We start from the raw sequence: 26,524 nt of genomic DNA on the forward strand, positions 1-26,524 counted from the left end.
AATATAGGCAGATTTTTTTAAGATGTTTTCATATATTATCAGATCTTAAGCACACTGTTAAATGAGTCACAGAATATAGAAAGAAATTTCCTGCCTTAGACCAAAAGTAAGGAACAGGCATGTGACATCTTGTCTCTCTAATTCATGTTTTTATGTGTAAGCAGAATATGCATATTACTGTTTTCCAAGAGAATGATACCATACTCTTTTACTTTTCTTATTTTTGTAGCTGAGAAAGAATATGTAAATTTAAAGTATTTACAAAATGTATTATTGCTTTAGGAAAATAAACCCTAAACTTGGGGTTTTAGTCTTTGGGTTTTACAATCTACAGCAAAGTATAAGTAGCTGACTTTGTTATCAAGTCTTATTTAGCTAGTTACTTAATAACTATCTGTGACCTTTCAAGATTTTGAACACGACAGATTTACTTGCCAATGCTTGAATTACCATTTCACTGATGACAAATTAAGAAAATCTTAAGATTAAACAAACAAGTGAACTCTACTTTCTCTAATCTTGCCCCAAATATTTAACTTTCCAATTTACATCTTTTTTTTTTTTACAATAAAATTCCAGGGAAACCAAATTCCTTTTAAATTATTTCACAGCCTTCCTGTTCTTACTAATTAAAACTTGACGCAAATGTTCTTACATACTCACATAAGATACAATCATAGTACTATTTTCAAGAAAGCGAAGAACAAAAACTATTATGTACAAAGACATTTTGGTATTAAAGGGAAAATTTGAAAAATTAAGTATCAGTCAAAAGCCAAAAAACATCAAAAATTAAAGTTTCTAAGTAAATCTTAGCTGTCACTTTGCATTGTTCAAAACAGAAAAACATGGTTAATAACATAAAAGGCACCATCACTGTGTATTTAATAAGAGACCTGATGAGGACATACCACAGATGCAGAACAATGTTCAGTTACACTTGTAGCAAACCTGATTGTTTATTTTTTTCAACTTGATTCAAATTTCAAAATAATTTTGTACTTAAAAAAAATCACAAGTAAAAGTTGTTAAAGAATAACTGAGAAATTAAGTGCTAGGTTTTTCATACATAGTCAACACAGTATCTTATTAAATTTCAGTAATACTGAACCAAGTTTATTCACATGATCTTATTTCATTCCTTTTTGTTAGTGCCAACTTAAAATTATGTTGAGCTACTTTTAAGGTCTAAGCACAAAAGGATTCAATTGTTTTTCTTTAAGAAATTATTCAGGTAAGAAAACAAATTTTGGGTAAAAAAATAGGTATAAAGATGTAAGGTTTTACTGTTCCGAAAAACTTATGAAAGAAATCCATCTGTAGTACTGTATTTTCCAAATAAAATGTAAATTTCTGAGCCAGAAAAAAAGATGTTCTATGTCAGAGAATCAATTTCCTTTAAAATAAAACAAATGCTTAATGAACATAAAACATTACATAACAACTAGGAAAAGACATGAATTCTTCCATGAACATTAATATTAACTAATTTTAACTAAAGTCAGTTAAAACTGGAATGATTTTCAATTTCGATTCCTATTTTTCCATTTTTATAAAAACCACCATATGAAAAGAGGCACCATAGGCAGTTTTTATAGCATAAATTTACTTGGGTTTGTTCAATTATAACCAGGAATGAATAAAATGAAATTGTTTTCTACAACACTCTTTAGCCACAAAATTGAATGTATTAGAGAGTTGCTGAAGGATAGTGGTAGAAAATAAATACAATCTTTTATTTAGAAATTCCATAGGGGCTTTTCTTCTTAGAAAATTTTAGAATATTCACCCTTTTGCCAGGATATGGTCAGCATATTAAATCAAGTGTGGGTTGGGACTGTTTGTATGGCTTATGTAAATCTAGATAAAGTATGTTACCACTGGCATCTGTTACCACTTTAATACAGTTTGGGTTCGTCTGAGCATGCAGAACAGGCTTGGGTGGGCTCAACCAGTTTGTGAGACAAAAGTACAATACCTCTTTGTTAAATGGATGTTTACAAGCTTATCAGTCAGCTCAATGTCTTCTGCACCAATTAATCACACTACTCTGGAAGAGTTTGTTTTAATTTTTACTTCGTAGACGCTTGAAAGAGTTAAACACTAAAGAACAATAACCAAATTCAACTCTCTACTTCAGAAAAAGAAATGTTGAAACTGCTTTGCTTCACATAGTTAAAACAAATTGTGATTAGTTGTATTTTAACGCAGGCTCTACAAAAGACAAATCCAAGAGGACCACTTTCTATAAAGTTTCTCATTAATAATAGTTCATCATAAATGGAAATTCAAGTAAATGTTGATGCTAAAATAAACTTTAAAATCTACAACATAAAAGATTTAAAAATAAGATTTGGCCAGGTGTGGTAGTACCTGTGTGTAATCTCACCAGCTCAGGAGCCTGAGGCAGGAAGATCACAAGTTTAAAGCCAACCTCAGCAACTTAGCAAGGCTCTAAGCAACTTGTCGAGACCCTATATCAAAATTTTAAAAAATAAAAAGGGTTGGGGATATGGCTCAGTAGTTAAGCTTCCCAGGGCTCAATCCTTTATACCAAAAAATAATAGCCATTACAAAAATAAGATTTGGAGACTCACCATCTTACTTAAAATTGAAAGATTTCTGTCAAAAGCTTGCCTGAAGTTAGCAAACATATCTTCAAATACAAACAAAATGAGATTATGGTTTTCTTACCATGTAAATTTCCATACTAAATCAAAGACATTGACTTGGATGTAAATTAAGACTCACCAAAATACATACACTATTCCAATAACAAGTAAGTTTGAGGATAAAAAATGTCTAGAAATCTGTAGTTTCACTATGACCTATTTCCTATACATCCATCATGCCAGCAACACTCTCTCTTTAAGACTACACTACAGGCTTAGAAAAGCACTAGGAAGGGAGCTTCTGAGTCTTAACTTTATAATCATTCTTCAGAAGGCCAGCTGAACTTACAAAACGTAACCCAATGAAATCAGAGCCCAGCAGAATGAAGTACAGAAATCACTGACATGCCCACCGAGACAAACACCAGTCTAGTACCGACTCTGGTGGTCAGCCTGAGTGGCTGCAAAATTCAGAGGTACAAAGTGATCAGAATCGAGTCAGAGTGAAGGACAACGGAGACCTGAGCTTAAATTGTTAAACTTATTCTTACCAATTTGGGAATCAGAGGAAATTACCTAAATCTCAATTTTCCCACCTATGTAATGGGAACAGTAATATCTACTTTATGGCATTATTTTAAAGAATAAAATAACAAACATAAGGCATCTGGCATGAGTTTTATGTGCTCTAAGTCCTGATTTTTAAGCCTTGACAACTGTACACCCAAACATTACACCATTTCTATATATAAAAAATTTTTAGAAATTTCTATATATAAAAATTTTTAGAAAGTTGTATGATATAGGGATATATATACTGGATCCCAACGTGCAAGCAAGTGGAACGTTCAAGTGGGACACAGGCCATATATTCCCATAACTTAGAACTCAGACTAATTAGAAAATGTAGCTGTATCCATCAAACTATCACCAAATTCAACCTGACTCAATATTAGAGGATACAAAATAAAAGTATAAAGATTGTTCCCACCTTCACTGAATCAATCTAAAGCAGGTTCAATTCACATTATAGGCAATGCTGACATCCAAAAAACTCTTAATTCCAAAATGTTTTCATAAATAACTGGATAGCAAAAATCAGTCCTGAATGTAAATAGGTTAGAAGCTCAATAGTATTTATTATCACACTGGGCATTAACATTAATGCATTCCAAGTTTCCTTTTGTGGTGGTCCCAAATTCCACAGGGGATGTGGCATAATGTATGATGTGCTTTAGCTTCTGAAAGTACAAAGTTTCCAAATTCCAAAACCCATGTAGCCCATGTGCTCCAGATAAGAGAATCTTAACAGTATCTAAGGAGAAACAAAAGGGGTGAGGCACCAAGAAAGAAATAAAGCACCTAAGGCAGAGACTTGTAATTTCAGAATTTTCCATCCTTCCATCCTTCTCAAGTCAGTATTTACCTTTGAATAATCCTAAAATGTGGAAACAGTAACACTACTTATATCACTGAATTCTTGAATGGGATAAAGAAATCACACACATAAAACACTTCCAACAATGCCTAGTTCAAAGTGAGTGCCCAATAAATGCTATGTTCATAGTGCCTGCAAAAATACTTTGAACATTCCCTAGGTGTGATGGTTGTTTTTTCTGTGATGATTTTATTAAGCTAAGGGATGCCCAGATAGCTGGTAAAATATTATTTCTGGATGTGTCTGTGAGGGTGTTTCTGGAAGAGACTGGCATTTGAATGGGCAAAAATGGCCCTCAACAAGGTGGGTGAACATCATCCAATCCACTGAGGGCCTGACTAGAACAAAAGGACAGAGGAAGGTTGAATCCTCCCCTTCTGGAGAAGGGTATCCATTTTCCCCTGCCCTCAGTCTCAGTCTAAAGACTATTTACTCCCTTGGTTCTCAGCCCTTTGGGTTTGGACAGAAACTACACCACTGGCTTTCTTTGGCCTCCAGCTTGCAGATGGTAGATCATAGGATTTAGTCTCCACAATCGTGGCAGTGAATTCCTCACAATGAATCTCTATGTATCTATATCTATGTACATCATATCAGTTCTGTTTCTCTAGATAACCGTGATCAATACACTAAGAAAGGGCAAACAGGTGAGAATATAACTTAAATAATCTACCACATTATATTTTAGAACTGATTGTTTAGAAAGACACGAGAGGTTTTTTTTTTGTTTTTTTTTTCTATTCTCTATGCCTGGAGGTATTTCAATGTATGGGCCAAACTACATGTGCCTTGACCAGACAAACTCCATTTTACCCTAAGACTCCACTTCATATAAGAAATGCTTCACCCATGAGAAAACCCACCTCTGCCACCTCCTGCTAAGCACACCCTATTGCTAAGCAACCAATGGCCATTGAAAAATGTTTCTGTTGTTCCTATACAATGTATTATTAAGAAAAACATTTATAAATACTTCTCTTTTAGTTCCCATTTTTCTTGGGCAGTGTACTATACCCTGAACTGGATCATTGCTATGGTTTTGACTTACTGGTAGTTTGCAGTTTGGGGCTGTAAAAGAGATACCCTATCTTCCACAAGGGGTCAAGGTATGCAGAAGCAACTTGGTTGCTGGTGAATACAATTTCCATGTCTTGGTTCAAGACCGACTCGGTGATTTATTTCAAACATGCCACAACATCAATTGTCAGAGATGGCATTTAGCATAAGTCATGAAGTTAGAGGGTAATCCTAGATGAACAAATAAACATTTATAGCTAGTAAGGCATAATAAGACTTCAAGCTTGTAGTACAATAGATAATTTAGAAAGTAGGTTGCCCTATAAAAAGACTATAAAGGACTGAGGGACAAACTAGAAGAAGGTTTCTGGAACTTAATGTACAAAGTCATCACCCACAGCTCGTATCAAAATGCAGATTTTAACGGGGTAGAGTCAGAAATTCCACTCTCAACTTTTCAGGTAACTGCAACATTGCTGATCTAGGGGTACACACAATAGGAAGGCCCCAGAGCAGGGTCTTCTAAGGGTACCAGTAGCATCAGAATCTCCTGCAAAAACTTTAGATATACAAATTTCAGAGTGAGACAAATAAAGGGCCCTTCTGAAATTGAATACAATTTCTTATGCTGATAGTAAAGGTGTAAGGGGACAAACAGATGAGGATGGTGGGAACACAAAGTTAAGAGAATAATTCTATAACATGAGCCCACTGTACTCACTCCCCACATGCTTTTCTTGCCAAAAAGCAATCTGCCTGCAGCCCACCTGGCCTAAGGGGACAGGAAATGTTACATTCCTCAACAAACTGAGGCAGGGGTGGAAGGTCTGGTAGTCAGTGTAGAAAATGAATGATGGTTGGTTGTCACTGGGTTGCTAACAACTACTTTGGAGGATCACACTTCCCAACAGAATCGATTACCCCCTGTGCTCCTGCCTCTTCCTGCCCTTAGGCACATAAACAGGGAGGAAAGGGAGGCAGGGATTAAAATGGGGGTCCTGGGGTCTGTAAAAGCTCTGGGCGCCCTTCCCTCCTGAGAAGTCTACTAGGCACATTTTAGCACTTCCCTGATGTATAATCTTCAACCCTGGGGGGGGGAAAGGACCCGATCCTAATTTCCAAGACCAGTATCACCTGGACACCAAGGGAGCTGAGAATGTAGATCGCCCCTGCCCAGACCTGGGTAGTATAGGATAAACCTACATATGTGTATCAACTGGCTTTTGTTCCTGTAAATTGTAAGTGCTTCTGTGGGACCAGCAGAAAAGCAATCTAACTGCTTCCCAGTTTGATCAAACTGTATAAAATTCCTTTTCCTTTTTTTCATTCTTTTGCCTGTTTCTTTGCATGTGGGTGGCCAAATTCAGCCTGTTGAGATCCAGGCAGGGTACCTGGGCCAGGCTCTGGTAACAAGAGGACACAGAAACTGAGTTTGTTGACCTAAATCAGCTGCTTATATAAAGTCAGTCCAATTATTTTCCCTAAGAATAAAACAATACTTCTTTGATCATTTTAAAATAATAGTATATAAGAACCTGTTATCTAAATAAGAAAAACAATTTCTCTGTGGTAAAAACTTCAGAAGTCCTGGGCTCTGCAATTATGTTTAAAATGTAGTGGGAAGGACAGTGAAATGAATCAGACATTATTATCCTATGGGCATATATGATTACAGGACCAGTGTAATTCTATGTCATGAACAACCAGAAGAATGAGAAGTTATACTCCATTTATGTACATGTCAAAATGCTTTTTACTGTCATGTATAACTATGTAGAATAAATGAAAAAAGGTAGGCTTTTACATTGTAAGAAGTCTGCTTTTATAATAGTAGCATCTAGGCAATGTATTACAATTTGTAGAATTCTCCATTGAAACACTAGTAACTGTTCAAAAAAGAGACCATTTTCATTTAACCTAGGTAACAGAGATACAACTTTGCAATAAAACCAAAGTGAGTTTTATATTTACATTGAGAACATAACCAACCGCATCATGATTTAGCCAGTTTGTTCTGCAGCACTAGTCACACATTCCAGGCTGATATATAAATATGTCAACACTTTGATTTATGGTCATAGATGATATGTTTACACACAGACATACAAACTACAATATGCTAATGGTTTGAAATGAAATACGCTTAAAGGACAAGAATGAGGGTAAACCGCAAATATACTGTCATGATCACAGAAGAGGAGTTCAGTTTTCCACGTGTGAAGCCAATTATTAATTAGGATTTCCCAAAACTGTAGACTGATGCATTCAAATTAATATTCATATTTTCTACAATAAATTAAATTTAGAAGTTCACATCTTAATCAACATTTGAGCATATTGTTCTATTATTTTAATGAAATCAATCACTAACTTATTGTAAAGAACCATACTTATGTCAAGATGGAGGCTGGACACCTCTGATCTTGCTAAAAACTATTTAGAACAGTGGTTTTCAATTAGGGGCAACTGTATGCCCTAGAAGACATCTGCACTAGCAGAAGACATCTTTGACACATAAGAGTGTAGATGAGAAAGGAAAGGTTCTTTAGGCATAGAGTGAGTGGAGGCCAGGCATGCTAATCAACAATGAAGGAAGAGACCTAAACCATAGAAAGATCTGGTCTCAAGTGTTAGTACAGTGTTTAGATTGACAAAACATTTAAACGATGTCCCTTCTGCATCTTGATTACATTCCTAGCACAGTGTTAAGCACAATTGTGAAACCAAGTCAATTAACTTTAAATAAACCAAGTGCTCGTTAAACAGGTTTTCCCAAAACTTTAAATTGATGCATTCAATTTTCAGATTCAGTACTTTTTTCCTACTTTAATATAAGTTTAAACTTAGAACCAGTTTCATATGTGGTCATTAAATAAAGTATCTTGTATACGGAATTTAGAGTCACAGCAATAGGAAAAAAAAAAACACAAGAAAGGGGGTTATCACATGTAATATCTAAAATTACAAAAGAAAATTGCATTCATTCTGAGAAAATTGAATTTTTTAAAATCATCCAGTCCAATTTGTTCAAATTTGACAAAAACATTTTTCTCACATGGAAGATGATATCTAGCGTACTGATATGACAGTGTTAAGGGGTGGGAGCAGTTATCTTCCCAGTATACATGAGATACTTTTACAATTTTATTAAAATATCAAGTTCCACTGTTTCCTTCCTAATAATATCAATGCCCTATACTTAAATTAATAAACTAGTCTTTCTTTTGTAAAAATTGAAACCAAGGCGACATGTTTCACAAGCAGGAAACAAAACTAAATGTAATTGTTTTCAAAAACAAATCGGAGACCTCAATGGCCTACAGACATTTATCCTTCTTAGATGGCTGGGATTTAAACTGTCATGAGAAATTCTGAACTGGCTTACATTTTTTGAAACACAGGAACTGACAGTCACAAGGCCAAACATACCCTTAATAATCGATTCAGCCGCATACAGATCTCGTTTGTAGGTCACCTAAAGGACAGATAAACCTCATTAGACTTAACAGAGCAGGAAGGAATGTGAAAGCAATAAAATAATGCCCCAGAGGAAATTCTTGATTTTGGAGAAACTACAAACACATAACAGTGACAATTTCCAAACTAGAAAATAGTGTTAGCAAATCCATATTAAATCATATTCTATTTCTACAAATGAGTGAAGATTTTATTTTTAATCTTTGAATAAATTCAGATATTATGTAGCATTACTTTATGAAATCTTATTAATATAACTGAAGCATTATAATCATAGAAAATGTAGTAGTGTCTAAAGTGTTAACACTACTACTTAATAGTAAGATTTTATACTGGAAGGAACAAATTCGCTGTATAACAAAAGTCACCAAACCTCATTCTTAGTTGAAGTTCTCAAAGATCAACACACATTAAAAGAAACATCATTCTGAATTATGTCTTTACATACCCAGATAAGATTCATGTTGTCAAATTTTTATTAAAGTGTGGCTCCTATAGAAAGAGCCTACTGGGTACCACTGTGTGGCTAAGATCATTGGTAATTTTCCTTTAAAAACTCAGCCTCCTAATAGTGTTCTGCTATTTGTAATGTAACCTGTCAGGGTATGTATCTGCTCTCTGGCAGGTACTTCCCAGATCCTATCCAGTGATCTGTTCAAGTACAGAACATGTACATGCAACTGCAGAATTAGTTCTCCTATATCATGAACTGAAAAATGTAGTACATAATAAAATGGTATTACATAAGTACAATAAGGCAATAGAAGTTCATAACTGAAGTACTCAGATGATTATGATGCAAATGGTCTGAAAATCCATTTCAACAAGTGTTCAATTAGTGCCTTACCATGCCTATAAAATGGAACTTTCTCCAGATTAGTTCATAATTGGATTTGTACAAATACTTTGTTTAGCTCAAGTACATAAAGCAAGTCTACCCAAAACAAATGGCCCTGCTATGCCTTTATCCTGTCAGGTAAACTGTGGAGCAAAATTATGAACTATTTTGTAGAATTAAAGAGTATTTAATGTGGTAAGACAGATGGTAAGTTGTTCAAAGCAGTCAATCAATCTATGAAAATCAAATGTAGTATCACTATATTATCTCTAACACAAGCACATGCAAAACAAATTAGAGACTCCTCTACTATTTTAGTTTCTGATCCCCAATACAATTCTATTATCTGGAAAAGATAAAATAGAAAACACATCAATAGGCTTACACTATGCATTTTAACAAATGCACTGATCAGATTCATTCATTCAACAAGTATTAAGCTAACTATTATATTCTAGGCCTTGTTCTAAGTGCTGGGAATAGAACAATGAAGAGTGAGCAAAATTTTTAACCTGTATCAACACATTTTAGTCAAGAACTTTCTCTTCTGAAATTCAATAAAGCTAGTTAATTTTTTCCTCAAAATTTCAAAGTTAACTAGACATCTGAAATCAAACTTAATTGTTCCAACTTGAATAAGAAAATACTTTTCTACATTAATCATCTACTCTATATGATAAACTCAGACAAAAATGTAAGGGGGTGATATGTAGTTACTTTATTTTCTATTCCCTCCAACTTTGAGGGGTAAAACACTTTATATTAAGATATATAAAAGTAACTTTTTGCAAATAGAACATTATGATGGATTTTTAAACTTAAAAAAATTCTAGAATTCTTGCATGAAAATATTTGCATAGGAACCAGTCCTATGAATAAAATAAATGTTTTTATTACTTAAAGGTTTGTGATTACCTAATACTAACTAACTGTATAAAAACAAAGCCTTCTAAATTTATTTTTGTTACTTCATCCTATGAGCGAGAGAGAGCTATTAAAAAAGGATTAAGTTTTTCAATTTGGATTAGCATCTTCTTCATAAAGCCTTAAATACCTCAGCTGCACCTCTCAAAATAAACAGATTTAATGAAAATTAACCACAGAAACTATTTGACAAGCTTTAAAAGTAACTTTTTAAGAAGAGCCTTGTTTTTTTTTTCCTAAATAAAACAGCCAATGTACTTCAAAGGGAGAATTACTGGAAAATGTTGTAATTTTGAATTCATGAGTTATTCATTTTTTAAATTTTACAGTATTATTGGTTGTCCTTTCTTTAGTTCTAATTAGAAAAAAAAGGCACCCTGAAAATCAGTTTTCAAGTTGTGTTCTTCTGTCAGCATGATCTGTAGTTTTCCTTTGACCTTGCACAATACCTTATTATGGAAATTGCTTTTTTTAAAAATCCTGTAGTGATGGACTAGAAGTCAATCCTTTCATAGATGTGTTTTCAAACTCTGCTCCCTGAAGCCTTGGGGCTACATCAAGGATGGCAACAGTGTTCTGTGCAGGTGAGGCTCCAGACTAACATCTGCCACTCACCTAGTTCAGCTCCATCTTTGTTTTCTGCATCTATGCAATAATTAATCTGAGTAATGAGTTTAACTGAAAAACAAAATTCAACAGAGGAAAATCTTGATGCTTATAGCTACAGACATAATTGTCTTTTCATTCCACAGAATTCTCTCAACTACCTCAAGGTACATTTCTGCTGAGGCCATTCCACTTAAATTTTGTGACTTCTCTGTGTTAAGACACAAAACAGTAAAACAGGTATTTCAAAACAGAGTCACATCCCACTGGCCAGGATCCTCCCTGATTAGACTGCACTTAATGTTCTCTGACATTTCATCTCTCAGGATAATGAATATGTAACCCCAATATTTAGAAAAAGCTTTAAAAACTTCTACTTTAAAGGTAGAGAATACTTATTAAACAGATATTTTTGGAACTTGATTTCCATTTCATCAATTATGTACACCTAGAAAATATTCTTTTGTCTAGACTGGATAACTGTATTTTAAAATCTCTAAAAAGGAAACATCACCACATTGTACTGTTGAGGGCAAAAAACAAACAAGACTATTTTGTTTCTTTTGTTGTTATACAATGATGCCAGAACACTTGATCTTAAAAAAAAAAAAAAAAAAAAAAGAAAAAGAAAAAGAAAAAGAAAAATGTAGTTCCCATCAAAAGGAATTCTCAAGTCATTCATTTCAATAATATTGTGATGACACAAACACTTCAAACTCATTCTAAAGAAGCATTTTCAGACAAAATTGTCTGAAATTGTTAAATTTCTTCAATAACTGATTATAAATCTTGTGCCTTGAAGACAGTTTTGACATTTAGAAATAAAAAGTCTGTTCATTTAAGACTGAACAGTGTAGTAAGTGACCCAGCAAAGTATTTAAAAGTATACTAGGCCAAAAATATGGTACAACTATAAATTTTAAGTTCTTATGTAGACAACATGAAATCTCCACAAAACAAAAATGTTACTGAAGACTTGCCATGGCACAACTACTTAGGAAAACCATGAGGGCCAAACCCTATTTCTGGGAACCAATGCTGTACTTTCCTGTGGCTGGTCATTCTTGGGAGGTGGGTGGTAACCTGATCATTTTGGGAGACTATTCTCTACCCTGGTGATGGGGGGGAGGGATTAAAATCTGGTCAGCCCCAGATGGAGGAATAGAGGAGGTCTTGACCCTGGCTGCTCCATGACATGAAACCAAGAAACCAAGAAAGCAGAGAGGCAGCTTCTCCACAAGGTGGGTGAACCAAAAAAACAAAAAAAGGGGGCAGGGAAGGAATTTTAGACCAGGTATTCAAACCAGACCAGAGACACAGAAGGTAGCTATAATAAGGAAAAAAATCCTCAGCAGCACAGCCACTAGCATAATTTGCTGACAACATGATTCTATATATAGAAGATCCAAAAAACTCCACCAGAAAACTTTTAGAATAAATCAATTAAGCAAAGTAGCAGGATATAAAATTAACCCCCATAAGTCAATTGCATGCCCATACATCAGTGATGAAACAATTGAAAGAGAAATTAGGAACACTACCCCATTAATGGTAGCCTCAAAAAAAGTAATAAAATATTTGGAAATTAATCTAACCAAAGAGGTGAAAGACATCTACAATGCAAACTACAGAAAACTGAAGAAAGAAATTAAAGAAGACCTTTGAAGATAGAAAGATCTCCCATTTTCTTTAATGGGTAGAATAAACATTGTCAAAATGGCCACACTACCAAAAGTGTTATACAGATTTAATGCAATTCCTATTGCCATTCTTCATAGAAATAGAAAAAGCAATCATGAAATTCATTTGGAAAAATAAGAGGCCCAGAATAGCCAAAGCAATCCTTAGCAAGAAGAGTGAAGCAGGAGGCATCACAATAACAGACCTTAAACTACACTAAAAGCCATAGAAACAAAATGGCATGGTATTGGCACTAAAACAAGCACATAGACCAATTGTACAGAACAGAAGACACAGAGACAAACCCACATAAATACAGTTATCTCATACTAGACAAAAGGCACCAAAAACATTTACTGGAGAAAGATAGCCTCTTCAACAAATGGTGCTGGGAAAACTGGAAATTCATATGCAGCAAAATGAAATTAAACCCCTCTCTCTCACCCTGCACAAAACTCAACTCAAAGTGGATCAAGGACTTAGGCACTAGAATAGAGACTCTGTGCATAACAGAAGAAAAAGTAGGCTCGAATCTCCACCATATCAGTTTAGGAACTGACTTCCTAAACAAGACACTAAAGCGCAAAAAGTAAAATCAAGAATTAATAAATGGAATAGAAGCAAACTAAAAAGTTTTTTCACAACAAAGGAAACAATCAATAACATGAAGAGAGTCTACAGAATGGGAGATAATCTTTACCACATGCACCTCAGATGGAGCATTAATCTCCAGGATATATAAAGAAGTCAAAAAACTTAACACCAAAAAAAAAAAAAAAAATTACCCAATCATTAAAAAGGTTAAGGAACTGAATGGATACTTCACAGAAGAACTTCAATTAATCAACAAATGCATGAAAAGATACTCAACATCTCTAGTAATTAGAGAAATGCAAACCAATACTACACAGATTCCATCTTGCTCCAGTCAGAAGGGCAATTATCAAGAATACAAGCAACAAATAAATGTTGGCAAGGATGTGGGCAAAAAGATACACTCATATATTGCTGGTCAGACTTTAAATCGGTGCAACCACCACAGAAAGTAGTATGGAGATTCCTCAGATAACTCGGAATGGAACCACCATTGAACCCATCATCCCATTCCTAGGTTTATACCCAAAGGAATTAAAATCAGCATACTACAGGGACACAGTTACATCAATATTCATAGCAGCTCAATTCACAATAGCTAAACTATGAAACCAACCTAGATACCCTTCAACAGGTGAATAGATAAACAAAGTAGTGTATATACACAATGGAATATTACTCAGCCTCAAAGAATGAAATTATGGCAATTGCCAGTAAATGGATGGAACTGGAGAATATTATGCTAAGCAAAATAAGCCAATCTCAAAGAGCCAAATGTTGAATGTTTTCTCTGATATACGGATGCTAATTTGCAATGGAGGTGGGAATAGAGGTACTTTAGACTAGACAGCAGGGACTAAAGGGAGGGGAGAGGGTATGGAGGTGGGAAAGATAGTAGAATGAATTGGACATTATTACCCTATGTGCATATATGATTACATAACCTGTGTAACTCTACATCATGCACAACCAGAAGAATGAAGTTATACTCCATTTATGCGTGATATGTCAAAAGGCATTGTCATAACTAACTAGAAAAAAATTTAATTTTTAAATTAAAAATCTGTTTTCATCAGACTCCAGGAAGGTTGGCATTGACCCTGAATGTCTACTTTTTGCATTTACTTTTACCAGAGTACGTGTCAAACTTAAAATGATAATCCTCCTCCAATTTCAGATGGCAGTTCAAATAGTCCTATATGCAATCATCAGAAATGTCTGGTCATTCTTCACACTATTGTGGAGTCTCAGACTTCTGCAGGCTGGCAGACTCCTCTATTTCAGAATCCTCTCTTGACTCACTGTTCTATGGTCATGAGGTGCCTCTCGATTACATCCAAACATGTCTTTCACTGTATCAGACTTCCAAAGTCACATTTCCAGGTACTTGGCCCTGTGTCTAGTACTAATTTTAGCAGTTTGGCATTAGTAAGACTTTTTAGGCACTTTTATTTAAATGAGAGTCTCTTTGATGTTAGTTTGCTAATTTTATACTGATTCCAAAATATATATTCCATTGCTGTGATTTAAACAAATACTCTGTAATCACACACACAAAAAAATCATACCACAAAGGGAATTTAAATTTAAGGAAAAATCATACAATGCCACCAAGAGGAACTAAGTAAGGACTATATGACTAATAATAAAATACCACCAAAGAGAGAAGACAAGAAAGGAGGCAGAAAAAGGAAACAGTGAAATGAAAACACCTGAAATATTTGTACTCAATTTCATCTCACTCAGAAGAAATGTGGCATCGAAAAGTTGACATAGTGATTAACAGGACATTTTGCCCAGGCTACCACATGGCTTTTTCAAGTCCAACATCCCTCTGAAGCTCATCATTATTCAAACCTCATCCTCACGTGTCAGGTTCTCTGCCTCTGTCCTGATTCAGGAAGTAATACTATGATCCTGATTCATTTGAGTCCTGAAAGAGTACATCAACCCCTTGGCATGTGTTTCATAGGGCTCTGTAACAAAGCACTACAAAATTGCTGGTTTGCAACAACAGAAATTCATTCTCTCTCAATTCTGGAGGCTACATGTCAGAAACTAAGGTGTAGACAGGTCCAAATTCCCTCTGAAGGCTTTTGGGAAGCTTCCTTCCTGGCCTCTTTCCAGATTCCGGTGACTGTTGACAATCCTTAGCATTCTTTGGCTTGCAGAGGCATCACATCATCATATGCTATTCTCCTTGCATCTGTCTCTCTTCTGCTATTCTTATAAGGACCAGTCATGTTGGATTTAGAACCTACCTTATTCCAGTATGATCTTAATTAACTTGATTAGGTCTGCAAAGAGCTTCTTTCCAAATGTCACATCCACAGGTGGTAGAATTTGGGACATGAACACACTTTGAGAGAGATCATTTAACCCACAAAACAGCATGTGCTAAGTGTCTCATCAGGGTGCCAACAGAGGCACTGTGGAAAGACCTGCCATGTTGCAGTCATTGACAAGACAGTCAAGCTGTATCTGAGGACTAATTCTCTTGCTGGAGACAGTCATGCAATATTAGCACTTCACAAAAAAATAAGGGATACAGATTTGTGAGGATAGAGTGGAAAATTCAAAAAGCAATGTGCAGATTCCCTTTTATCCACAAATTTGAGTGCTTTATAAGCTTGATGCAGAGTCAGAATTCCCTTAAGAGGTAAATAATCACACCTCCAGAAGTCAAAAGTGAGGCTGGAGATACTTGACATATTAGTAACAATGCAATGCCTCAGAGTTGCTACATTTCTTCTTTTCTCCATGGTCTTCAAACTCGGTCTAGCCAGATAGTCAAAGGGAGTTGTGCCAATGTGGATCTGGATCTTTAACAAAACACCTAAGAGGTAATTGCCAAAATCCTCATTATTACTATTTATGTCACCACAAATTTTAGAAGCATACTAATAGTATAGAACTTTGCTAGTTCTCTATTAGTAGTAAATGAATAATATGCGAGATGCATACTGAACCAAGTTTTCTTTTTGACATGTGGTTAAATCTTAGAGATGACTAGGAATTAACTCTTCCCTGATTCATTCCAGAGGTAAGATATGAAACATATCCCAGATAGCTTCATAAGTCCTCAAAAGTGCATACTGAGGGGTGGGGTTATAGCTCAGTTGGTAGAGTGCTTGCTTTGCAAGCACAAGGCCCGGGGTTCAACCCCAGCACTGGAAAAAAAAAGAAAAAAAAAAGGGAGGAGCATACTGAGAGAAGTCAACAGGAGCCATCTATAGAAAAGATAAAATGAAAAAGTGCTTGCCTGCTGGGCTAACAATATTTAGATGTTCCTAAATGAGCAACAATATTGTACACATTTTCTCTGCAAGGTAAACACACCAGTATTTTTGGACTCTAATACTTTGTGTCTAAGATGACCTCAGCATGCAGCAAGGCCCATCTTGTTACTCAGAAAATACCCAATTAATAGAACTTTCTGTTCTAAATATCAATGAGGAAATACATTATGGACTCATATAACCTCAATGAGGAAATATACTATGGACTCATATAATGAAACAAGGGCAAGCCACCCTTCAAGATGTGCCTGTTTCCACAGGAAGAGTAAGGTGACAGTGCTACTACCTTGATTCCAGCAATCACTCCATTCCCTCCAAAATAACAAAACTAGCTGTTAGAAGAGTTGGACTTCATCAGAGCAAAGAGTTCAATTCTTTCTGCAGGGCCAAGAAAGGGTCTGGCCACTGCCCTACTGGTCCAAACTGTGGCAGGTGTGCTTTCAACCTACTTGGAGCCACCACCCAGGCCCGGAAGGAAATGTTGCTATGTGGCAGGAAAGTTGCAGTTTTAATTCAATTGGGTGAACAGAACAAGAGGCTATATGTACACAGCAACTGAAAAAAAAAAAAAAAAAAAAAAAGAGAGAGAGAAAACAAGACTTATGGGCTAAAATGGAACTTGTCTGAATTTTCTTTAGGCCAAGCCTATATATATACATATCTATCTATATCTATAGATATAGAGTTACCTATCTCACACTTTCATGGCTCAGGAAACCCAGTGAGACTGATTCCTTTTTAAGGTTCTCATTTTAAAATCTAAGTACACACACAAGCAAAGATCCATAGCCAAGAAACATCTCTTACCTTCCAGAGGTCAGGTGATCCTTCTACAAGTTTGGCTTTAATGTGACAGTATTTTAGAGCCAACTGTAAACATTCCGTTCCAAATTCCAAATCATAGTCACTACACTGGTGTATAAAGGGGTGGGGTGGGGGGAAGAAAAAGTACTCCAAGTTAACCAACTGCAACATAGTTTTAAATAAAACTAAGTCTTTTATTTCATAAAAATTGAAACAAAAGGAAAAGCCTAGAGAATTCACAAACCATTTAATTAGCTACTGATAACATTATAGAATTATCTTCTATCTCCTAAAAGCAAAGCAAAACAAAAATAAATGTTGCAATCATCCTTAATGATTTTGAGCTTCCTCTGTAGCTTCAGGTGTTGAATAAATACTTTATTTCATTTGTCATGTTACATTTCCAAACCTACTTATAAAATGCCTGAAGATGTGACTAAAGAATTACTGTATCAGAAACCTTAATTCAACAAGCATTATGTCCAAACCCCTTTTACTTACGTTAAGACATTTATAGGTCATCGTTCTCTTATTCATTTTAAGTCCTAAGGTTTTAATTGTATATCAATGAAAGTGGAACAAGAACATTAAAATAGGTTGGAAATCATAATGGAGCACTTATAATTTATTATCAATGAGTATCAATACTAATCATTCTACTACTTTTCTCAAAAGAGTAAAGCTCTGAAAACAAATATTTATTTTAAAGTGACCAGAAGTGGCATATGTGTTCCTAAGTTTGAGTTTAGATATTCCATAAAAGGGATGGTAGGACTTAATGCCTTAATATTTAAAATATATGCTCCTTAAAAGATTTACAACTTGTTTCTAAACATGGAAACAGTAAAATACAAGTAACATTTTTAAGCATTTTGAGCATAACCACCAAAACAACCAAGCAATAGGGACTGGGGAGGTGGTAGTTCAGTGGCATAGTGCTTGCCTAGTATGCACAAGGCCCTTGGTTCAATTCGAAGTACTGCAAAAGAAAAAAGAAAAATAGCCTTGCAATATTAAGCAGACAGCAATTTGCAATAGAATGTAATCACAGCACAAGAAGATTATCTACAGAGCATTCAATGGGAAAAAAAATACTTCATTTTGTCATGAGGGAACCAAGGAAGGCCCATCCAAAAAAACGGTCTCTGATTTCCATCTTGGAGACAAAGAAACTGGAGGAGAGGAACACCGTGCAAGCAAAAGGTGCCATGCAAAGATACAGAGGTTTGAGATGTTTGGTAGGTTTGCATTTTTGGAAAGAGTGTGACTATGCTGGGGGAACTGCAGGAAAGCATCAAGTATGAATATGGTATTTAGCACCCGTGGCGAAACATGTGATATCGTACTAGAGTTTATCTCCTAAATGTAGTGGGTTGCAAGATTAATGAACAAGAAAATGAAACTACATATAGAGGCCCTATTTCACCAGAAGAGTCATGACTTACATCTCCTTTTGGTATACTGCATGACTTATTTTCATAGGTATTTTTAATACAATATTATCAACAGTAGTTGCATTCAAATAAGTTGAAATTAATCTTGATATAACTCTGCTTTGTACTTTCAACATCCACATATTATCAGGTACATGGTATCAGGTACATGATATCAGTAGTACATGAGTGAATGAGATGTTTATATGGTCAACAGTTCTCTCCTCACTACATGATTAAATCCCAAATATAACTCATGATATGCATATTAAGAGAAGCTCATATTAACAGGTACTCCCTTTTGTCTCAGGTGGGAAACATCCTGGATGCTGTGCCCCTGCCAGTCATGCACTGTGCTAGACAAGTCAATGGAAAACACATATAGTTCAAGGACATATGAAATAAAGACAGGAAATGGAAGCTGGGCATTCTTAGAGACTAGACTGGATTTATTACATACATTAGTATCTCCTGTATTTAGGTGGTTTAGAATCTTTTTTTTTTTTAATAAAATCTTTCTTTAAAGGAGAATTCAGAAAGTACACTTATAAAATCTGAATCCCTGCTTCTAAAGAACATTGACTATGGATTTCTACTCTATCTAGGATATACGAAAAGTAATGTTCACATCTAAACTATAAGAAAAGCAAATGACCTACAAAAGTAAACTTTTTCTTCAGTCCATCTAAGCTATGGTCACAGAATGACCAAAAAGTCTTTAACCTAAGGAAAGGCAAGCCTCTCTCAAGAAGGGATGCAAACACTGGCTCACCCACTTCAAAACACAAAAGCAAGAAAGCCTGGGTGTCATATAGTTAGGTAAGAAGAAAGGTAAAAATCTGAGTGAATTTGCTCAAGACCAAGTAGAGGCTACTGAAACAACACAGAACCTCTCTGATCATAATTTTTATCAAGAAAATTTATAATGAATGAGTGGTCGCAGTGTTTCCTGACATTTTTGACTTCATCATCCAACATGGGGTTATGATGATAGCACTTGTGAACAACATGGACACTGCAAACTATCTGCCTCCTGCTACAGTTCAAATCTGGAGTGTCCCACAGAGGCCCATGTGTTGGGCCCTAACCTGTAACCCTATGGGGAAGTGCTGGAACCCAAAATTTAGGTGGGTCCTACAAGGAACTTTGGTCATGCTATTCTTTGAAGGGGATACTAGGACTGCAGCTTCTTCCTGTTTTGTTTTGTTTTGTTTTCCCAGCTATCATGCATGAGCAGCTTCCTCTGCCAGGTCCTCCCACCATAATGTATGTAATGTCTCACTATAGACCCAAATCAACAGGACCAGGCATAAACCAAAACCATGAGCCAATGTAAACATTTCCTACTTATAAGTTGCTTATATCATGTATTTTGTCACACCAGTGGAAAACTAACACACCCTTAAAGCTGGCCCCCTAAAACTGTTAAAACACTATTCTACCCAAGCAAAAGCCCCAAGGACACTGTAAGCAAAGATCGATCAAATACATGTGTAATGCTCTACTTACCTTGCCCATCTGTTCCTGTTGCTGTCTACTTTGACCATAATACTTTGCTCTTAGCACATTAATCATAGTTGTTTTAAAATCCCTGTTTGATAATTCCAACACTGTTGTTAATATTGAGTCAGGTTCTTATACTTTGTCTCTGGAAACTTTTCTGCATTTCAATGTTTGAAATGTTTCCTGGACAACTATATTTGCTCACTGGGTAAATCAACTAAGGTAATTAGAACTTTTGTCATGTGGTAGTAATATGAGGAAAAGGGGTGGCATTTGAGACTTGTTTAGGTCTCAGTCTTTTAGCAACTCTGTGTCTCTGGACTGTGGACTTCACAAGTAGTGCTCAGTTCCTGCCCTAGCCCAAGAAGGATAACCACAGTGGGCTGGAGTTGGATATTTCCCTTCTTGGATATTTCTTCATGGGGGCAGGGATCATGTATGCTTTAGTCAAGAGTTTCTCTTGAGGTCTGGGCCTTTTTGAGAAGAATAAAATATTCTAGTATATTTCAAAATGGTATACTTTTTCCTTCCCCTGTAGGAAGCACAGAAGAATTTTTTCTCCAATAATTAGTTTGAGAACCTAATCAAGCTCCTGAAGATAAAAAAAATCTAAGAGCACAGAGGTATGCCTACGACTGGGTCCCTCTAATGTTAATTATCAGATTTGTTCACACCGTCTCCAGCAATGCTTCAACTACGCTGTAGTTTTTCCTAACCTGACACTACTTTGCAGGGAGATTTCATACTCTAGCAAGTTTTGATTCTCTATATTCACATGTCTCCCCAATTTCACAGACAAGTTTGCCCTGTGATATCACTTCCCTCAATGACCCATGAGTTGTCCTTTTAGTTTGCTCCACATGTTTACATGCTGTGAGGATGGAGTAATGACTTCTAAGCTCCTTCATGCCAGAAAGAAAATTAGGAATCCACAACTGTTCTCTTTAGAGGCTACAGAAGATGACAGTCAACAAATCTAGGAGAGAAAGATGAGGGAAGACATGGGATACAGAAAGCACATATACTTTATAAGACTAGAGCAAAGGGGATTTCTATAATAGTATTAAAGTCTCAAGATGATAACTGCATGGGAACTATGATGAGAAACCAGATAAGAGAGATTAAGAATGAAAGAATCTCACTGGGTACAGGAACATATGCCTGTAATCCCAGCAGTTCATAAAGGGGAAGCTGAGGTAGGAGGATTCCAAGTTCAAAGCCAGGCTCAGCAACTTAGCAAGATCCTGTCTCAAAATAAAAAATAGAATGGACTAGGGATGTGGCTCAGTGGTTAAATGCCCTTAGTTCAATCCCTGGTACCATTAACCAGGAAAAAAAAAAAAAAAATAGGATCTCTTTGAAAGGTCTCAGAAGACACTAGTTGCCTCTAGAAAGGGAGACTAAGAGAAGGTTGGCATCAAGACTTTTTTTAGGCCAATCCCAAAAAACACAAGGCTGAATGTTTTCTCTGTTAAGTGGATGATGATACATAATGGGGGTGAGGGGTTAAAGGAAGAATGGAGAAACACTGAATTATGTAGAGGGAAATGAGGGGCGGGGAAGAAAGATAATGGAATGAGACAAACATCATTACCCTATGTAAATGTATGATTACACAAATGGTGTGACTATTTCATGTACAACCAGAGAAATGAAAAGTTGTATACCCCATTTGTGTACGATGAATCAAAAAAAATTTTAAAAAGACTATTTTGTACCTTTGCCACATATACACTGTCCTGTTATTACTTCTTGCCTTAATTATACAATGTTTATGTAGTATATTGTGTTATGTAGCAAAAAATGTTATATTCCCCCAAAATAAATCCTTATAGGAGTTATGGGTTTTTTTCCATAAATCAATCTGGTGATAAGTTTCAGTATATTTAAAATATAAATACCCAATTCTAAAAATAGCACTTATGTTTTATTGCTGTATTAAAAAGTATTAAATCTGGCTACCATTATGATAAACAGATATTTTTCTCACATCAACTTATTAGTTTATCTAATAGATATATGCAAATGGTATACATTAAAACTGGTGTTACATTCCTAAATACATTTTGCTTAATAGAATCGTATACACAGTATAGTGAATATGCAGCACTATTTTTAATTAAGGAAGGGTTTTAGAATCAGGTAGACTTACATTCCAACTGTGGTGCTGCAATCTAACAAGTTATCATCAATAAATGTAATTCATCATATCAATAGAGTTAAGGTTAAGAATCATATGATTGTTTCAATAGATGTTGAGAAAGGTTTGATAAAATACAGCAAACCTTCATGCTCAAAACACTAGAGAAAATAGGAATAGAAACATACCTCAACATTGTAAAGGCCATCTATGCTAAGCCCACGGTCATCATCATTCTAAATGGAGAAAGCATTACCACTAAAAACTGACACAAGACGGGGATGCCCTCTTTGACCACTTCTATTCAACATCATCCTTGAAACTCTAGACAGAACATTCAGGAAAAGAAGAACTCAAGCTATCACTATTTGCCAACAAAATGATTCTATATTTAGAAGATCCAAAAATCTCCCCCACAAAACTTCTAGAACTAAAATGAATTCAGCAAAGTAGCAGGATGTAAAATTAATATGCATAAATCTAATGCATTTCTATTCATAAGTGATGAATCCTCTGAAAGATAAATTAGGAAAACCACTCCATTCACAATAGCCTAGAAAAATAAAATAAAATACTTGGTAATTAATCTAACAAAAGAGGTAAAAGACCTCTACAATGAAAACTACAGAACACTAAAGAAAGAAATTAAAGAAAACCTTAGAAGATGGAAAGATCTCCCATGTTCTTGGATAGGCAGAATTAATATTATCAAAATGGCCATACCACCAAAGGTGCTATACAGATTCAATGCAATTCCAATTCAAATCCCAATGACATTTCTCATAGAAATAGAGAAAGCAATCATGAACTTCATCTGGAAGCATAACAGACCTTGAACAGCTAAAGCAGTCCTGAGCATGATGAGTGAAGCAGTAGGTATCACAATACCAGAACTTCGACTATACTACAGAACAATAGTACCAAAAATGCCATGGTATTGGCATCAAAATAGACAAGTAGACCAATGGTACCAAGTAGAGGACACAGAGATAAACCCACATAAATACAGTTACCTCATACTAGACAAAGGAGCCAAAAACATACAATGGAGAAAAGATTGACTGTTCAACAAATCGTGCTGGGAAAACTGGAAATTCATATGTAGTAAAATGAAATTAAACCCCTATCTCTCACCCTGCACAAAACTCAACTCAAAATGGATCAAGGACCTACAAATTAGACCAGACACCCTGCACCAAATAGAAGAAAATTTAGGTCCAAATCTTCATCATGTTGGCTTAGGACCATATTTCCTTATCAAGACTCCTAAAGTGTAGCAAATGAAAGCAAGGATCAATAAATGGGATGGATTCAAACTGAAAAGCTTTTTCTCAGCAAAGGATATAATCAATAATGTGAAGAGAGAGCTTAAAGAGTGGGAGAAAATCTTTTCCACACACACTTCAGATAGAGCACTAATCTCTAAAACTTATAAAGAACTTACAAAACTTTACACCAAAATACAAAGAACCTGATCAATAAATGGGCTGAGGAACTGGACAGATACTTTACAGAAGATATACAGGCAATTAACAAATACATGAAAAAGTGTTCAACCTCTCCAGTAATTAGAAAAATACAAATTAAAACCACCGTAAGGTTTCATCTTACTCCAATTAGAATGACTATTATCAAGAACACAAGCAATAATAGGTGTTGGCATGGATGTGGGGGAAAAGGCACACTTGTAGCTGGTGAAGTTACAAATTGGTGCAGTCACTCTGGAAAGCAGTATGGAGATTCCTCAGAAAACTTGGAATGGACCCACCTTTTGACCCAGTTATCCTACTCCTCAGTTTATACCCAAAAGACTTAAAATTAGCATACTATAGTGACACAGCCACATCAATGTTTATAACAGCTCAATTCACATTAGCTAGACTGTGGAACCAACCTAGATGTCCTTCAATAGATGAATGGGTAAAGAAACTATAGTATATATACACAATGGAATATTATTCAGCCATAAAGAATAAAATTATGGCCTTTGCAGGTAAATGGATGGAATTGGAGAATATCACGCTAAGTGAAATAAGCCAATCCCAAAAAAAACAAAGGCTGAATGTTTTCTCTGATAAGTGAATGATGATACATAAAGAGGGTGGGGTTGGGGGTGAGAGAAGAATGGAGGAACTTTGGATTATGTAGAGAGAAATGAGGCAGGGAGGGCAGGGGTATGAAAGATAGTGGAATGAGACAGACATCATTACCCTATGGACATATAAGATTACACAAATTTTGTGAACCTACATCGTGTACAACCATAGAAACAAAAAGTTGTACCCCATTTGTGTACAATGAATCAAAATGCAGCCTGTAAAAATAAAATTAAAAAGTTATCAGACTGAAGAATTTTATTAGAACTCCAACTTCCTTGCCCCTTTAACACTAGATCTTCTTTTTCAACTCAAAACATATCATCTGTTTAAAAAAAAAATTTATTCATAAATGTACACAATATCTTTTTATGTGTTTACCTCTATGTGGTGCTGAAGATAAAACCCAGTGCCCCACACACGTGAGGCAAGTACTCCACCACTGAGTCACAGTCCCAGCCCCTCATCTGCTTTCTTAACTTCCAGTTCACTCAGTAATACATGCACACATGGTTTAAAGAATCAAACATCCCTACAAGATTTGTTATGAAGATTTGCTCATACCATTCGCTCCATATCTTTTACCCCATTTTATTTTCCCTAAAGACAATTGATATTCCTTCTTTTAACTGACTTTTCTAGTATTTATGTCCAAGTGTGACAGTCAACTTTTCTGAATAACAAAAATGCAGAAAATCTGAGAGCCATGCTACAATTAAGTTACTCATCACTCAAAGCTGTGGAGTGCCAGAAATGTCAGCTTCAAGCTGCAGACCTGTAGGAGCTCTGATCTATGTGATGCTGTGCAGTTAAGACTGAGGGAGAGCAACCAACAGTATACAACAAAAGCAGCACAGGATGACACACCAACAACACAGACACACTAAGCTTCTTCCCTTATGACAGCAGGTAAAATCCCTGTGTTCAAAGCAAGTCAGGCATGCATATCCAGAACTGAGGATAAAATAAATATACCTCATACATCAGGAGGCCATGACAAGACTAAAAGTCAAAACACTTCTCAGAGGAGGAAGAATCCGCAATTTACCTACCGTGCATTATCTCTAAGTAATATAGTTAAGATAATGGGGTTTTTCTAATTTCTATTTTGCTCATTATCTAAGGAAGAAAGATTTTTTTCCTTTCTCCTCCCAACATCACTGTAGTACATACTCACACTTCCCATTTCCCATCCTTTTGATATCATACTTTGGATTAAACCAATATTGAATGTTTACCTCATTGACTATGTAAACACTAGTTGCAACTGAATCATGAATGACTAAAATTCCTTTCTTGAATAACTCACTGTTTTCCTGATTAGAGATCATCTTCTGTTTCACATGGTTAGACTTCTATATGCTTATGACTCGCTCAGCATCAAAACTTAAGCTAAATCTACTTGAGTGTTCTATCACATAAGGCATGTCAAGTTTTACATTCATGTAAAAGTAGCCTTTGACTCTTCTAATACTTTTCAACTTGGACTCGTTGTTGACCCCCCTGCCAACTGAAAAGTCGTCCCCCCTAGGAATTCTCTAGACCATCATCTTCAGGAGACACTTCTTTTGTGTTGCCTCATGAATACCACAACTCATGAATTCTTTGCGATTTTCTTTTAACCAACATTTCCCTGGAACAAATCCTCTGAGAGTTTCTTTTCCTAGAGTGATCATGTTGAGGTGTTTAGGGGAACCTCTGAGATTAATATTTTTAGGTCTTCCTTCTTAGACTGAACAGGTTGCCTAAACAAAACTCTTCCAATCCCCAGCCAAGACAGAAAGCTATGTCACCCAGCCACCAGTTTCCCCTTTCAGCAGTCAGTGTGCATGTGGTGTGAGTCACGGGTCCTGGCAAGGCACTCGGGCCTCCCAGGAGCCAGTGCTCTCCCAGTGCACAGAGAGTGCTTCACCCCACCTGCTGTTCTTGGGATAATCAGAGTTGGGAGGGTGATTTAGAGATCAGACTACTACCTTAAGCAGGTTTTAACCAACTGTCTTTATATCGCCTCCTCCAGTCAGTTACAGAGATCCCTGGTGCTGCCAGGGTCTGAACTTTGAGAA

General features: G+C 35.8%; 1 protein-coding gene across 2 annotated transcripts in view; it reads right to left on the reverse strand.

Moving 5' to 3' along the window:
• The window catches only part of Crppa (CDP-L-ribitol pyrophosphorylase A), a 322,232-nt gene that overhangs the window by 206,910 nt on the left and 88,798 nt on the right, over positions 1-26,524 (reverse strand). Inside the window, exons 4-5 of one of the 2 annotated variants that reach the window (XM_047562281.1) lie at positions 17,293-17,397; positions 8,497-8,542 (exon numbers count right to left, since the gene is read on the reverse strand). In XM_047562281.1, the coding sequence (XP_047418237.1) occupies positions 8,497-8,542; positions 17,293-17,397 (151 nt within the window). The remainder of the gene's footprint in view (positions 1-8,496; positions 8,543-17,292; positions 17,398-26,524) is intronic. The other variant, XM_047562282.1, reaches the window with a different exon arrangement.

The sequence above is a fragment of the Sciurus carolinensis genome, chromosome 8, assembly GCF_902686445.1.
Source record: "Sciurus carolinensis chromosome 8, mSciCar1.2, whole genome shotgun sequence".
NCBI classification, from domain to species: Eukaryota; Metazoa; Chordata; class Mammalia; order Rodentia; family Sciuridae; genus Sciurus; species Sciurus carolinensis.